The following is a 15,154-nucleotide window of genomic DNA, read 5'->3' on the forward strand; positions in this document are numbered from 1 at the left end:
GTTACAAGTTTTATATCCTTCATTGTAATTTTACTAAAAAAATATTTAAAAAAATATAAAAAGATGATATGTTTAAAAATAGGAACAAAACAGAACAATCTATACATAAAAATAGGAAAAAATATAGAAAATTATAGAAAGAATATAGAAGAAAAAAGAAGAAGAAGAAGAAACCGCATAAAAATTGTTATCTATATCTATTCTATACATATCTATACTATATATAAAGATGATACATGAGTTTTGGTGTGGACTTTTCATAATACCAACAATACACTTGATGTTTTTACTTTTAAGTAGCAACAAAAATCTTTTATTAACAAACTCACCATAACATAAGACAAATCTTTTTTTAGCAGCAAAAATCTTTTATTAACAAACTGACCATAATATAAGGCTTTTTTTTGACATAAGTAGACACACGCGCTTGCCTGACCCACTAGTATATAAATAAAAAAAATACTCTACGAAGAAAAAAAACATAAACAATATTTTTCTTCAAAAAAAGAAAATAAACATAAACAATTTTTTTATAAACAAAACATAAATAATGTTACTACAAAGTTTATTACTAACCATTAATATTAATATTAATATAATAAAGTTAATTAGTATCACTATCAAACTTACTAAATTATCCTAAATATTCCTAATAAATTTTTTAATTTTTGAATAAAAATATACACGAGACCATTATTTGTCACTTAAACATAAAAAATTGAATTAAATAAGTTTACAAAAAATAATTAACACAATAATTCTACTAATATTTTAAAAATATTATATACCAAATTTTTAAATATTTAATTTTAAATAAATTTTTCTACATTAATACAGTGACAAATTCAAATATCGAATAAAATTCAATTGACTCGTGCGAATGCATGTGTCTTTAAACTAGTTTCATTGATAATGAATTGGTCCAAGTGATAAGGGTCTCAGTTCCCTTAAGCATGTAGTTAGGGGTTCGATTTCTGACCCATGCGTACCGAAAAAATTCAGTTGGGAGGGAAGAACCTACTTTGTGTGCCCCAAAATTTACCCGACGGAGATTAGTCATCGTTAATAGCGGTGAAAACTTCATTGTGTTTGCATATAACTTCTCTTTACCCTTAAACACGGGGCAAAATGTGTTTGCAACTATATATATATATATATATATATATATATATATATATATATATATATATATATATATATGGGGAGGGATCAAATTATACCGGTGTAACATTTGAGTAATGTTACACCACTCAATAACACTTCAACGAATACAAATTTTACAAAATCCACCGTTTGATTGAAAGTTTATATCATATAGATCATTCATGTTCAATAATACAAAAATCTAAAATCGTTTGATATGTTATTGAGACCGATCAAGATTAACGCTTTATGTGTTTTTATTAAATACCGTTAAGCTTGATCGGTCTCAATAACATATCAAATGATTTTAGATTTTTGTATTATTGAACATAAATGATCTATATGATATAAACTTTCAATCCAACGGTGGATTTTGTAAAATTTGTATTCGTTGAAGCGTTATTGAGCGGTGTAACATTACTCAAATGTTACACCGGTATAATTTGATCCCTCCCCTATATATATATATATATCATCACATCACATCACATCATATCAAAGTAAAATTCTGTATAAGAGAGAGTGATTATAGAGAGCAATGAGAATTACATTATTAGTTTCATTCCTTCTCTGTTACTACTGTATATATATTACAGATGCATCCATCAAATGTCTTGAGGATCAACAATCTTTGTTGCTCCAATTCAAAAACAATATCACATTTGATCCTACATATTCCACCAAATTAATTTTGTGGAATAATAGCATTGCTTGCTGTAATTGGAGTGGTGTTACATGTGACAACGAGGGACATGTTATTGGCCTTGCTCTTGATGCAGAATCAATCGAGGGCAGATTTGACAATTCATGTAGTCTTTTCAGTCTCCAATATCTTGAGGAATTGGACTTGTCTTTTAACAATTTCAATTCTCCCATTCCATCAGGATTCAGCAAGCTGAAGAAGTTAACTACATTAGATCTTTCTTTCTGTCAATTCATTGGAACACTTCCAAATTCAATGTCAAACCTTACACAACTTAATCACCTAGACCTTTCTGTGAATGATTTGAGTGGTGCAATTCCCAATTCAATGTCAAACCTCACAAGTCTTACCTACTTAGACCTTTCTGATAATGATTTAAGTGGTGCAATTCCTTCATCCCTTTTTGCACTCCCATCATTGGAGAAGGTTTTCCTTGAAAACAACCAGTTTAGTAAACTAGATGAAGTTTTCAATGTGTCTTCCTCTATACATACCCTTGATTTAAGTAACAATTATCTATCAGGGCCTTTTCCAATATCTATCTTTCACCTAAAATCACTCACTAACCTTGATCTTTCCTTTAACAAATTCAATGGGTCACTTCATCTAGATAAGTTTTCCGAGCTAAAAAATCTAACTTCCCTAGACATTTCATACAACAACTTATTTCTTAATGGGAATCCAATAAATGTTCAGCCTTCTTCATTTCCAGCTATTAACTATCTAAATTTGGCATCCTGTAACTTGAAAAGTTTCCCGAGTTTATTGATAAACAATTCAGCATTTACCACTCTAGACCTTTCTAATAACCAAATTCCAGGAATACTTCCCAATTGGATTTGGAAATTACCATATCTTACAGAACTTAACATTTCACACAATTTTCTCACAGAATTCGAAGGATCTCTACAAAATTTATGTTCCACCAATATACATACGCTTGATCTTCATAACAATACACTACATGGGACAATACCTGTTTTTCCCGAATATGCTACGTACTTGGATTACTCGATGAACAAATTTAGCTCTATCACACCAGATATTGATACATACAAATTTGTCACAGGATATCTCTCTCTTTCGCATAATAATTTGCATGGAGGTATTCCTAATTTCGTATGCAATCTTTCATATAATATTGATGTGCTTGATCTTTCCTTCAACAACTTCTCTGGATCAATTCCCTCATGTTTAATACATTTGACTGAGAGCATTAAGGTATTAAATTTGAGGAGTAACAATCTGCATGGTCCAATCCAAAATAAGTTTTCATCTTCTTGTGCTTTACAGACTTTGAATCTCCATGGAAATCTATTACATGGGCCAGTTCCCAAGTCTCTTTCCCTCTGCTCCCAATTAGAGGTACTAGACATCGGAACAAATCAGATTGTAGGTCGATTTCCATGCTTTCTGCGGAACATACCGACACTTAGGGTCCTAGTACTGCGGAACAACAAATTTCATGGTACCTTGGGATGCTCAAAAGCAAAAAATCTATGGCAGATGATTCAAATTGTGGACATTGCTTTCAACAATTTTAGTGGTAAACTACCAGAAATTTTTTTCAGATACTCTAAAAAAATGAAGCAAGACGATGATAATGTTGAACTAGACTTTATCCGAGACGGATTACTTTATCAAGATAGTGTGACAATTGTTAGTAAAGGTCAACAGATGGAATTGGTTAAAATCCTTGAAGTCTTCACAACCATAGATTTCTCATCCAATTACTTTGAAGGAGTAATACCAAAGGATCTGATGGATCTCAAAGCACTCTATGTTCTCAACTTCTCAAACAATGCTTTTTCTGGAGAAATCCCATCAACTATTGGGAACATGAAACAGTTAGAGTCCTTGGATCTGTCAAATAATTCTTTGGTTGGTGAAATTCCTGTGCAACTTGCAAGCTTGACATTCCTTTCTTATTTGAACCTTTCCTTCAATCATTTGGTTGGGAAGATCCCAACAGGAACTCAACTTCAGTCATTTCAAGCTTCTTCCTTTAAAGGGAATTATGGGCTCTATGGACCTCCATTGACTGAAATACCAAATGGTACAAGGCAGGATGAGCTGCATCCACAGCCAGCATGTGGAAGGTTAGCTTGTTCAATTGACTGGAGTTTTTTAAGTGTGGAGTTGGGTTTTGTTTTTGGGCTCGGAATCATATTTGGTCCTATCATGTTTTGGAAGCAATGGAGGGTAAGATATTGGAAACTTGTAGATAAAATTCTTTGTTGGATGTTTTCAAGGATGTATCTTGAATATGCAACTGATAGAGGACAAACATACACAGTTTTAAGGTGGTGATAATATTAGAGCTACTCGTTGTGATAATTATTAAAATAATGTTTTCTATTTCCCTTTAAGTTGTACTTTGTGTTTACTACTTTAGTTTAGTGTTTCCTGTTGTTGTTTATGTATACTTCTTTATGATGTGATATATGTTTTATCATGTTTAAATAAAATAGTGTCACATGTATTTGTGGTGAAAGTGTTCAAATTATAAGGATATTTTCATGGAAGTTGAATCATTGGATTTATTTATCAAAAACTTGAAAAACAGAGAAGAAGTATACTCATCGAAGTTGGAATGAGTTGCTGATTATGGCAGTACCAAGACTTGAACTTCAGATGAATCCTGATGGAATGGCAGAATTGAAATTGTTATCTGCAAACTACAGTAAGAAACAAACATGTATATTAGCTTAAAGGCCACAGTTCTATCTTGTTCAATTGATTGGAATTTTTTAAATGTGAAACTGGGGTTTGTTTTTGGGCTTGGAATTGCCGTTGGTCGCCTCACTCATGTGTTTAGAAGGAAACCCAAAGAGAACAAACTTAGACAGTCGTAATTCTTAAGGTGACATTAGTGATTAACGAATGTGTTAGTTAGTATAATAATCTTTTCTGTTTCCAACCTCTGAGTAGTACTCCAAAATTCATATTGTTCCGTAACCAATACCATACTCTAAAGACTTTTTCTCTCACTTTCTCACTGATTTGGAAGGACCATCATTGATTGTAACTTGTACAATGTTTTTTCCTGAGTGCCGAAAAACAGAATAGGCTTTGAACATTTATCTCTTTATACATTCCATTATTTGATTATTGAATTGGTAAGTTAGTAGCTCTGATTGGTTTTGGATTAACAGAGATATGGAAAAATAGATATTAAATTTAAAAGGAAAAATAGATATGGAAAACCTGAGGCAACTCTCCCAGTCCATAAAGTGGATATATGTAAGGTGAATCTCCTTGAAAGCGTGCGAGAGATTCTGCATAAACCTATACAAAACAAACAGTGTAGCATGCTTATAATTTCAACCGAGAAACAACATATTCCGAATGACTATATGGTCATGATTCCAAAAACAGTATAATGATACTTGATATCGAAGCAAAACTGTTGATGCTAAATATAGAATGTGGTAAAAAAGAACTGATGCCTTATAGATGATTTATAAAATCATAGCCAAATTAATTTCAAGAATTGGTTCAAACAAGAAAATCTAATGCAAACCCTGAACTGGCGGTGTTATTATGCTTACTAAGAAAACAAAACTGTCACAGCCTAACATTACAAGTAAACAACTGCACATAAATATCTCTTAATCCCAAACCAATCAGAGCTACTAACTGATGATAACAATTCAATTTTGCCATTCCATCAGGATTCAACAAGTTGGTGATGTTGAATTATCAGAATTTGTCATATGCTAGCTTTCTGGGGGCAGATTCCAATAGAGACATCATTTAACTGTTCAAGCATTTCAGATACTAATCCCTCAAATTACATCTTGATCAATGGCGGTACCAAACTAAACCAACATATTCATAGCTATTTGCTTGTGACTGTCTCACTGTATGTCTTGGTAATGAATTGACCAAAATTTAGGACTACAAGTTGAAGATAATTCAGCTTGTACATGCTACCATCATTTTTATTATTAGTGACATAGTAACTCTACGTCTCTCAGGGGTGGAGCTCCCTATGGGCTCGGCAGGGCCGCGGCCCGTCCCAAAATTTTCAATTTTAATAGGTATATATACATATCTTTGTTAACTATTAATTATGTTATATATATAAATATAACCGAAAAATGTCATACAATCCTTGCGTTGCTCAGTGGTTGTACTGCGCCCCTGCAACCAAGGGGTTCTGTGTTCGACTACTGGGGAGTCTTATTTTAGGGTACACTATTGAGTGACATTATTAGTAAACAACATTATTATTATTAATAATCTTAATGAGTTTGAATGACATTTAATTTTATATATAAAACATTCATGGTTTGTCACGCCCCTCCCCAACCTTTTAGTTTAGCTCCGCCACTGACGTCTCTACCCTCAGAATTGTTAGTCTCAACTTCATTTTATTTCCTTTGAGATATTACAGGAAAAAATTTGAACAGGTACAAATATGATTTCTGTAGTTATAATTTGAACGCTATCACCGCAACTCCATGTGACACTATTTTGATTAAATTTGATAACATATGCAAAACCCAAAAAAATTGCTACAACATATTTCTCTTGACTAAAAAGTATACATAAAGAACAACAGAGGGTTGGAAATTGAAAAACATTACAGTTTTAAGCATGCTAGAAATGGCAATAGAAAAGGAGTAAAAACAAAGTACAACTTAAAGGGAAATACAAAACATTATTTTAATAATTATCACAAACCTAACACTGATATTATCACCACCTTAAAACTGTGTATGTTTGTCCTCTATCGGTTGCATATTCAAGATACATCCTTGAAAACATCCAACAAAGAATTTTGTCCACAGTCTGCCAATACCTTACCCTCCATTGCTTCCATAACATAACAGGACCAATGATAATTCCGAGTCCGGAAATGAATCCCAATTCCACACTTAAAAAATTCCAGTTATTTGAACAAGCTTGCCTTCCAGATGTTGGTTGTGGATGCAAGTTTTCCATTTTGCCATATGGTTTTTCAATCAACGGAGGCCCAAATAGTCCATCATTTCCTTCAAAGGAAGATGACTGAAATGACTGAATTTGAGTACCTGTTGGGATCATCCCAACCAAATGATTCAATGAGAGGTTAAGATAAGAAAGGAATGACAGGCTTGCAATCTGCACAGGAATTTCACCGACCAAAGAATTATTTGAGAGGTCCAATGACTCTAACTGTTGCAGGTTACCAATAGTTGACGGAATTTCACCATAGAGAGCATTGTTTGACAAGTTGAGAACATGGATTGCTTTGAAGTCCATTAGAACATCTGGTATTGGTCCTTCAAAATGATTGGATGAAAAATCAATGACAGTGAATATTTTTAGAATTTTAACCAACTCCAGTTGTTGACCTTTGGTCGAAACTGTCACACTATCCTGATAATACATGTAAGGAGGGAGTATGTTGTAGTTGTAGGTGCCAGTCTCGGTGACGATCGTATCCACTGTGTGAATAAAGTCTGATACAACATCATCTTTATTATGTATCATTCTATCCCATGTTGTGAAATATTTTTCAGGTAGTTTTCCATTGAAATTGTTGAAAGCAATATCCACAATTTGAATCATTTTCCAATGCTCATTTGCTTGTGAATCTGAACATTCTATGGAACCATTAAATCTGTTGTTCCTCAAAACCAAGATACTAAGCGATGGTATGTTCGGCAAAAAGCACGGAAAGCCACCAGAAATTTGATTTGATCCAATATCTAATACCGTTAAGAATGAGCAGTCGGAAAGAGAGCTGGGAATTGGCCCATGTAAGAGATTTCCATGGAAGTTCAAAGTGCTTAAAACACAATAAAACGGAAACATATCTGGTATGAGGCCAGTAAGATTGTTCTTTCCCAAATTTAATACCTCAAGAGTACTAGTCATTGTCATTAAACATGGAGGAATTGTTCCAGAAATGTTGTTGACAGAAAAATCAAACACTTGAAGTTGTGAAGCTTTGCAGAGGGAGTCAGGGATGCTTCCATGTAAATTATTATTTGATAGAGAGAGGAAATATGTGGAAGAGAGGTAATTACCAATATCTTGTGGTATTGACCCCAACAGTTGGTTGTTATGAAGGTCAAGAACTTCCAAGTTGGAACTAATTACAAGATTTTGCATAATTCCTTCGAAATCAGAGAGAAAATTGTGAGAAATATTTAGGACTTTAAGATATTGTGGTTTTGAACTCCAGTTTGGTATTTTTCCTTGAATTTGGTTATCTGAAAGGTCTAGTATGGACAATATTGATTGATTTATTAAGAAGCCTGGGAAAGATTTCAAATTGCAGGATGCCAAATGTAGAATTTGAATATTGGTAGAGGAAGTTTGATCAACATTTGAATCATTCACATTGACTGATATATTGTTGTATGAAAGGTTTAGTTCAACGAAATTTCTAAGCTTCAGAAACTCATCCAGCTGCAGTGTCCCATTCAACCTATTAGAGGAAAGATCAAGGTGTGTAATTATTGATGGGATTGTAAAAAGGAATGAAGGAATTGCACCACTTAAATCATTATGAGAAAAGTAAATAGTATCCAATGATGGGAGTGTAAAAAGGGATGAAGGAATTGCACCACTTAAATCATTATGAGAAAGGTCTAAGTAGGTAAGGTGTGTGAGGTTTGACATTGAATTAGAAAGTGTTCCATAAAAATGACAGTTAGAAAGATCTAATACTGTTAACTTCTCCAGCTTGCTGAATCCTGATGGAAAGGAGGAATTGAAATTGTTATAAGACAAGTACAGTTCCTGGAGATGTTGGAGACTAAAAAGACTACTTGAATTGTTAAATCCACCAGAGATGAGTTCTTCTTCTATAAGGTAAAGGGCAATAACATGCCCCTCATTGTCACATCTAACACCTCTCCAATAACAGCAAGCAGTGCTATTATTCCACAATTTCAGTGTGGTGGAATATTTAGGATCAAATGTGAGATTGTTTTTGAATTGGAGCAACAAAGATTGTTGGTCTTCAAGACAATTAATGGGAGAGGCATGAGTGATATATATGCAGTAGGAGTAGCATAGAAGGAATGAAACTAATAATTTAATTCTCATTGCTCTCTCTAATCACACTCTGTTACACAATTTTAATTTCATATATATGTGATGTGATAAACGATGGTATTATATATATATATATAGTATAACTGAATAAGTTAGAGAAGTTTTGTTGAAGAAGATCGAGCAGCGTGCTGGTCACTCACCTTGACTTCCATTTTTTGACAGGTAGTCTAACCTTGGCCACTCAATTTTAGGGAACCTTAGCAATAGCTAAGTAAAATCTGACGAATGATTGTTCTATCATAACAATATATTTTCTTTTAATCAGAATACACTGAAGTGTGAATGAAAGACTTAGAAATCATCCCTATCACATTGTAGGTCCATTGTTATAATTAAATGATAAGGTTTACTTTGAATGCTAGCTTGATGGGTCTTGTTAACTACAATTCTAATTTGGTTTCTCTGACCAATTCCATTCTATACTATCTGTTGCCCTACAATATTTAAGGATGAACTGAAGAGTCTTTAGTTTGCATGTGACTACAACTTATAAGACCTGTTGGTTCACAAGTCATGGTTACAACTAAGAATGTTAATTTTTGTACTTACGATCATACATTACTTGTTCATTTCCATAATAGATAGTTTGAATACCATTTTTCATAATGACCATAGTTTTCTTTTTCTTAGAAATGGGTATTGGGTCTAACTCATCCTTACAAAACGGGCTTTTAAGTGAGGATTGCCTCTAGTATACAAACACTTAGTCAGGTCATCTCTCAACCGATGTGGGACTCTTAACACACCCCCTCACGCCCAGCACTATTGGGCTTGGTGCATGGATATAAACGGTGGGTGGCCCGATAGTGGAAACCTGATAACAGGAGGCCCAGCGGATCGTGTAGAGGCTCTGATACCATCTTAGAAATATGTATTGGACCTAACTCATCCTTACAAAATCGGCTTTTAAGTGAGGATTGCCTCTAGTATATAAACACTTAATCAGGTCATCTCTCAACCGATGTTGGACTCTTAACACTTTTAATTATTTTTTCAGTTATAAATCTTTCTTTTTTGGAGGTATATCTAGCAAAATGTAATAACTTTTGGTTTCCAATTGATTTAGTTTGTATAGTTATAAATCAACTCATCTCGTTTTGGAACTGATTTTTGCTTGCATCTAGTGGCTCCTCATAATACCCCACAAGTCCCTATAACTTTAAATTGATAAGAAGGTTGTGGCTCCCCATAGTTTTGGAACTATGTTTACTTATGCATCTAGTGACAACTATTATTTATGATAACGTTTATTTTTAAATGATGTGATGGTTAATTGATTTTGCAGCAACTTCATAGATCATGTTCAACGAAATATCCCTTAAACTATTGACCCGTTACTATTGACCCATTCCACACCGGAAAACCAGGGCAGATTGCCATTGTCTGCAACTTTATAACACAACCATTTGTGTTGTGGTAGTCATAGTCACTAAGAGTAAATAACTAACAATGAGAATTACATTAGTTTCAATGTTTTCCTTCCTTCTCTACATTTATATCAGTTTCCAAATCACCTTTGCCTCAGCCAAATGTCTAGAGTATGAACAATCATTGCTACTCCAATTAAAGAACAGTCTCATTTACAAGCCAGAACGTTCAACCAAGCTGAAGTTGTGGAATCAAACCATTGCATGCTGCAGTTGGAATGGTGTAAAATGTGACAGTAAGGGATTTGTTATTGGTCTTGATCTGAGTGCAGAATATATCTTTGGTGGATTTGAAAATTCAAGTAGTCTTTTTAGTCTCCAACATCTTCAGAAATTGAACTTGGCTGATAACAATTTCAATGCTGTCATTCCATCAGGATTCAGAAAGTTGGAGAAATTGACATATCTGAATTTGTCATATGCTGTCTTTAAGGGACAGATTCCTATCGAGATTTCTCAGCTTACAAGGTTGGTAACTCTTGATATCTCTTCTCCTAGTTATTTAACAGGACAAGAGCTAAAACTTGAGAAACCAAATCTACAGAGACTTGTCCAAAATTTGACCAGTCTTACGCAACTGTATATTGATGGTATAATCATAACAGATCATGGACAGAAATGGAGCAATTCTTTGTTGCCATTGCATGACCTGCAAGAAATGAGCATGTCTTATTGTAATCTAACAGGACCCCTTCATTCTTCTCTAACAAAACTAGAGAACCTATCAGTCATTATTCTTGACGGGAACAATTTTTCATCTTCAGTTCCAGAAACATTTGCCAATTTTAAAAATCTGACCACCCTTAGTCTACAAAATTGTGGATTGGTAGGTACATTTCCACAAAAGATCTTTCAAATTGGAACATTGTTAAATATTGACTTATCGTTCAACTACGATCTCCATGGTTCATTTCCAGAATTTCCATTGAGTGGATCTATCCAGACTTTAAGGGTATGTAACACAAGCTTCTCTGGAGAATTTCCACACACAATTGGTAACATGAGACACTTATATAAATTGGATCTTTCTAATTGTCAATTTAATGGAACACTCCCCAATTCTTTGTCAAACCTCACACAACTTAGTTACTTGGATTTGTCATCTAACAGCTTCACAGGTGCAATGCCATCATTTCGCATGGCCAAAAACCTTACCCGCATAGACCTTTCACATAATCGTTTAAGTGGTGTAATTTCATCATCTGATTACTTTGAAGGACTGCACAATCTTGTCAGCATTGACTTGCGTGATAATTCTATCAATGGCAGTATTCCTTCATCCCTTTTTTCACTCCCGTTACTGCAAGATATTCTCCTCTCACTCAACCACTTTAGTAAAGTAGAAGAATTCACAATCATGTCTTCCTCTGTATTAAATATGCTTGAATTAAGTAGCAATGACCTAGCAGGGCCTTTTCCAACATCTATCTTCCAACTCAGTTCGCTTTCTGTCCTTGATCTTTCCTATAACAAGTTCACTGGATCCCTGCAGCTAGAAAAACTTTTTGAGCTCAGAAGTTTAACTTCACTAGACCTATCATACAACAACTTCTCAGTCAATGTGAATGTTGCAAATGCTGATCTGTCTTCTCTTCCCAATATTAGTACTCTAAATTTGGCATCTTGCAACCTGAAAACTTTTCCTAGTTTCTTGAGAAACAAATCCATAATAACCATTCTAGACCTTTCAAACAATCAAATTCAAGGAAGAGTGCCGAACTGGATCTGGAAGCTACAAGTTCTTCAAACCCTTAATCTTTCTCACAATATGCTTACTTATTTGGAAGGACCATTGCAAAACCTCACTTCCAACTTGATAAGCCTTGACCTTCATAACAACCAATTGAAAGGGCCAATACCTGTTTTTCCAAAATATGCTTCCTATTTGGATTACTCAACGAACAAATTTGGTTCTGTTATTCCGCAAGATATTGGTAACTACCTGACTTTCACAACCTTTCTGTCGCTTTCAAATAATACTTTACAAGGAAGTATCCCTAATTCCCTCTGCAATGCTTTAAATCTTCAAGTGCTTGATATTTCCATTAATAACATTTCTGGAACAATTCCTTCATGTCTAATGAATATGACTCAAACCCTTGTGGTATTAAATCTGAGAATGAACAATCTCATTGGTACTATCCCAGATGTGTTTCCACCTTCTTGTGCTCTAAGGACTCTTGATCTCCAAAAAAATAACTTAGATGGACAGATTCCAAAATCTCTTGTGAAGTGCTCAGCACTAGAAGTGTTAGACCTTGCTAATAACAATATTGTTGACAGATTTCCATGTTTGTTGAAGAAGATATCTACACTTCGTGTCCTAGTCTTGCGCAAAAACAAGTTCTATGATCCCATTGAATGTCAGGCAACCGAAGACACTTGGCGTATGCTTCAGATAATTGATCTAGCTTTTAACAACTTCAGTGGTAAACTACTAGGAAACTTCTTCACACAGTGGGAGGCAATGATTTCTGATCAAAACCAATTTGATTCGAAGGCAAATCAAATCCGATTTGAGGTTCTTCATTATGGCCAACTATATTATCAAGATTCAGTGACACTTACAAGCAAAGGTCAACAACTGGAGTTGGTTAAAATTATGTCAATCTACACAACCATTGATTTGTCATCCAATCTTTTTGAAGGAACGATACCAAAGGTGTTGATGGACTTCAAAGCACTTTATCTTCTCAACTTTTCAAACAATCGTCTCTCAGGTGAAATCCCATCTTCGATAGGGAACTTGAAACAATTAGAATCCTTAGACCTCTCAAATAACTCTTTTGTTGGTGAAATTCCTATGCAACTTGCAAGCTTGTCATTCCTTTCTTACTTGAACCTTTCCTTCAATCATTTGGTCGGGAAGATCCCAGCAGGTACTCAACTTCAGTCATTTCAAGCAACTTCCTTTGAAGGAAATGATGGGCTATATGGACCTCCATTGAGTAAAATACCAGATAGTAAAAGGCAGGATGAGCTACACCCTCAACTTTCATGTGGAAGGCTAGCTTGTTCAATTGACTGGAATTTTTTAAGTGTAGAATTGGGATTTGTTTTTGGGCTCGGAATTGTCATTGGTCCTCTCATGTTTTGGAAGAAGTGGAGAATAAGGTATTGGAAACTTGTGGATAAAATTATTTGCTGGATCTTTTCAAGGATGCATCTTGAATATGTAACCCACAGAGGACAAACATACATCGTTTTAAGGAGGCATTAGTGACTAATGTGTGTGGTAATTTGCAAAGTAGTATTTTATATTTCCAACTCTGTTATCTTATAAGTGTGGATTGGAAATTGTCATTGGTCCCCTCATAGTGACATTAGTGACTAATGAGTGTGCTAATTAGTAAAAGTGTTTTCTATTTATAAATATATATGTTGTTCATTATGTATACTTCTTTGTGATAATATGTTCCAAATCTTTGAAGAGATTGTATTAAATAAAATAGCTTCACTTGGACCTGTTCAAATATTATATGTGTTTCTTTGTAAGAGGAAAGGGTTCCAAAATATCAAGCTACTTGATAAGTTCCACTTTTGATTGAAGAACATATATAACGGAAATGGATTCCCTGCGGTCACTATTTGACTGCAGGTTAATCTCAGCCTTACAAATTTGTTAATATATATTATTTATTTAATCAAAATTAAATCCAATGGTTCACATGCAGTGACTGCACCATGCTTTGACTGCATAGAATCCAGGTCCCTACTATGTGCGATCTTTACTTTTACACCATTTAATCAACCAATCGGGATCAGAACGTTGGGAAAGTTAAGCGTGCAATATGTATTTTGAGGCATCCTATTCCAGACACCAATGATACTCTTGCAGCACAAGGATCATTCTGCCACAGAAGAAACTTAATTGAAATATGCATTTGGGTCTTTCATATTTTTAGATATGATTTAGGCTATATGTTCACAAGCTTTTTCTGAATGAGCTTTTTGTTTAATCATATATCTTATGGAGACTAATTAACAAGCACTTAGAGGGTGTAAAAGAATTAGTGGAGAATAAGGACTTTTCTTATCTATTATTTAGTTTGTTAAGAATTAAGATCTTCCATTTATGACATGAGGATGATATTTTCTACCCTCAAAATTGTTTGTTAGACAAAGTATGTTATATATGGGACCAGGATTCCATGCGGTCAAAGTATGGTGCAGTCATGCAGTCACTGCATGTGAACCATTGGATTGAATTTTGATTAAATAAATAATATATATTAATAAATTTGTAAGGCTGAGATTATATATTAATAAATTTGTAAGGCTGAGATTAACCTACAGTCAAATAATGAACACAAGGAATCCATTTCCCACATAGTAGTCATGTTTATACAAAGTTGTAAACTAACATTTCCAATAACTAAATAAAAGTCTTCAAACTATAAACCGACAATCTGTGTACCCTTAGAAATCTAGTATAGATACCTTAGCAGACAGATACGATGGACCACACACGACTCTCTGACGTAGAAAATGAGCTTACGAGTACCATCCAAACATACATAGAATTGAAAAACAAACACTAATAACTGCTTTGGATACAAGATAAAGCATCTGACTAAAACAAATTAAGTGAAGGGATTAATTTCTATTACAAGTTATTTTTTCATAAGTACTGATTAAAACAAATTAACAAGAGCTATTCTAAAATTAAAACAACTAAACAACTGACAGTAGCAGCTGGAACAACGCAGTAAATAGAATTCCCTACAATCCAAACATGGCCCCTACCACAATGAAAAACACATACCAAGGATTCAAAAGCTGCACATAAATCTGTGTTAATCCAAAACCAATCAGAGCTACTAAC

At 34.1% G+C, this 15,154-nt stretch overlaps 3 protein-coding genes across 3 annotated transcripts; 2 read left to right on the forward strand and 1 right to left on the reverse strand.

The window, feature by feature from the left end:
• The first annotated feature begins 1,636 nt into the window (after positions 1 to 1,636).
• On the forward strand, positions 1,637 to 4,917 carry LOC123923111 (receptor like protein 22-like). Its single transcript, XM_045975758.1, has one exon. It carries the CDS (start codon positions 1,682 to 1,684, stop codon positions 4,154 to 4,156), a length of 2,475 nt encoding a protein of 824 aa, XP_045831714.1. The 5' UTR covers positions 1,637 to 1,681; the 3' UTR covers positions 4,157 to 4,917.
• A 9-nt stretch (positions 4,918 to 4,926) lies between these two features.
• LOC123922036 (receptor like protein 22-like) lies at positions 4,927 to 9,146 on the reverse strand. Its single transcript, XM_045974781.1, has 2 exons — positions 6,558 to 9,146; positions 4,927 to 5,134 (listed from the first exon to the last, which is right to left on the reverse strand). Exons 1-2 carry the CDS (start codon positions 8,891 to 8,893, stop codon positions 4,927 to 4,929), a joined length of 2,544 nt encoding a protein of 847 aa, XP_045830737.1. The 5' UTR covers positions 8,894 to 9,146.
• Positions 9,147 to 9,884: 738 nt separating this feature from the next.
• Positions 9,885 to 13,807, forward strand: LOC123921274 (receptor-like protein 7). The gene has a single exon (XM_045973749.1). It carries the CDS (start codon positions 10,352 to 10,354, stop codon positions 13,547 to 13,549), a length of 3,198 nt encoding a protein of 1,065 aa, XP_045829705.1. The 5' UTR covers positions 9,885 to 10,351; the 3' UTR covers positions 13,550 to 13,807.
• The last annotated feature ends 1,347 nt before the right edge of the window (positions 13,808 to 15,154 follow it).

The sequence above is a fragment of the Trifolium pratense genome, linkage group LG4 (assembly GCF_020283565.1).
Source record: "Trifolium pratense cultivar HEN17-A07 linkage group LG4, ARS_RC_1.1, whole genome shotgun sequence".
In the NCBI taxonomy this organism is placed as follows: Eukaryota; Viridiplantae; Streptophyta; class Magnoliopsida; order Fabales; family Fabaceae; genus Trifolium; species Trifolium pratense.

What these genes read in the sequence shown, in the direction of transcription:
- LOC123923111 (XM_045975758.1), top strand. Translation starts at nt 1,682, where the DNA reads ATGAGAATTACATTATTAGTTTCATTCCTTCTCTGTTACTACTGTATA.
- LOC123922036 (XM_045974781.1), bottom strand. Translation starts at nt 8,893, where the DNA reads ATGAGAATTAAATTATTAGTTTCATTCCTTCTATGCTACTCCTACTGC. An exon ending in CAAACATACACAGTTTTAAG is followed by an intron (nt 5,135 to 6,557) that starts GTGGTGATAATA and finishes TGTTTTGTATAG; the next exon opens with GTTTATGCAGAATCTCTCGC.
- LOC123921274 (XM_045973749.1), top strand. Translation starts at nt 10,352, where the DNA reads ATGAGAATTACATTAGTTTCAATGTTTTCCTTCCTTCTCTACATTTAT.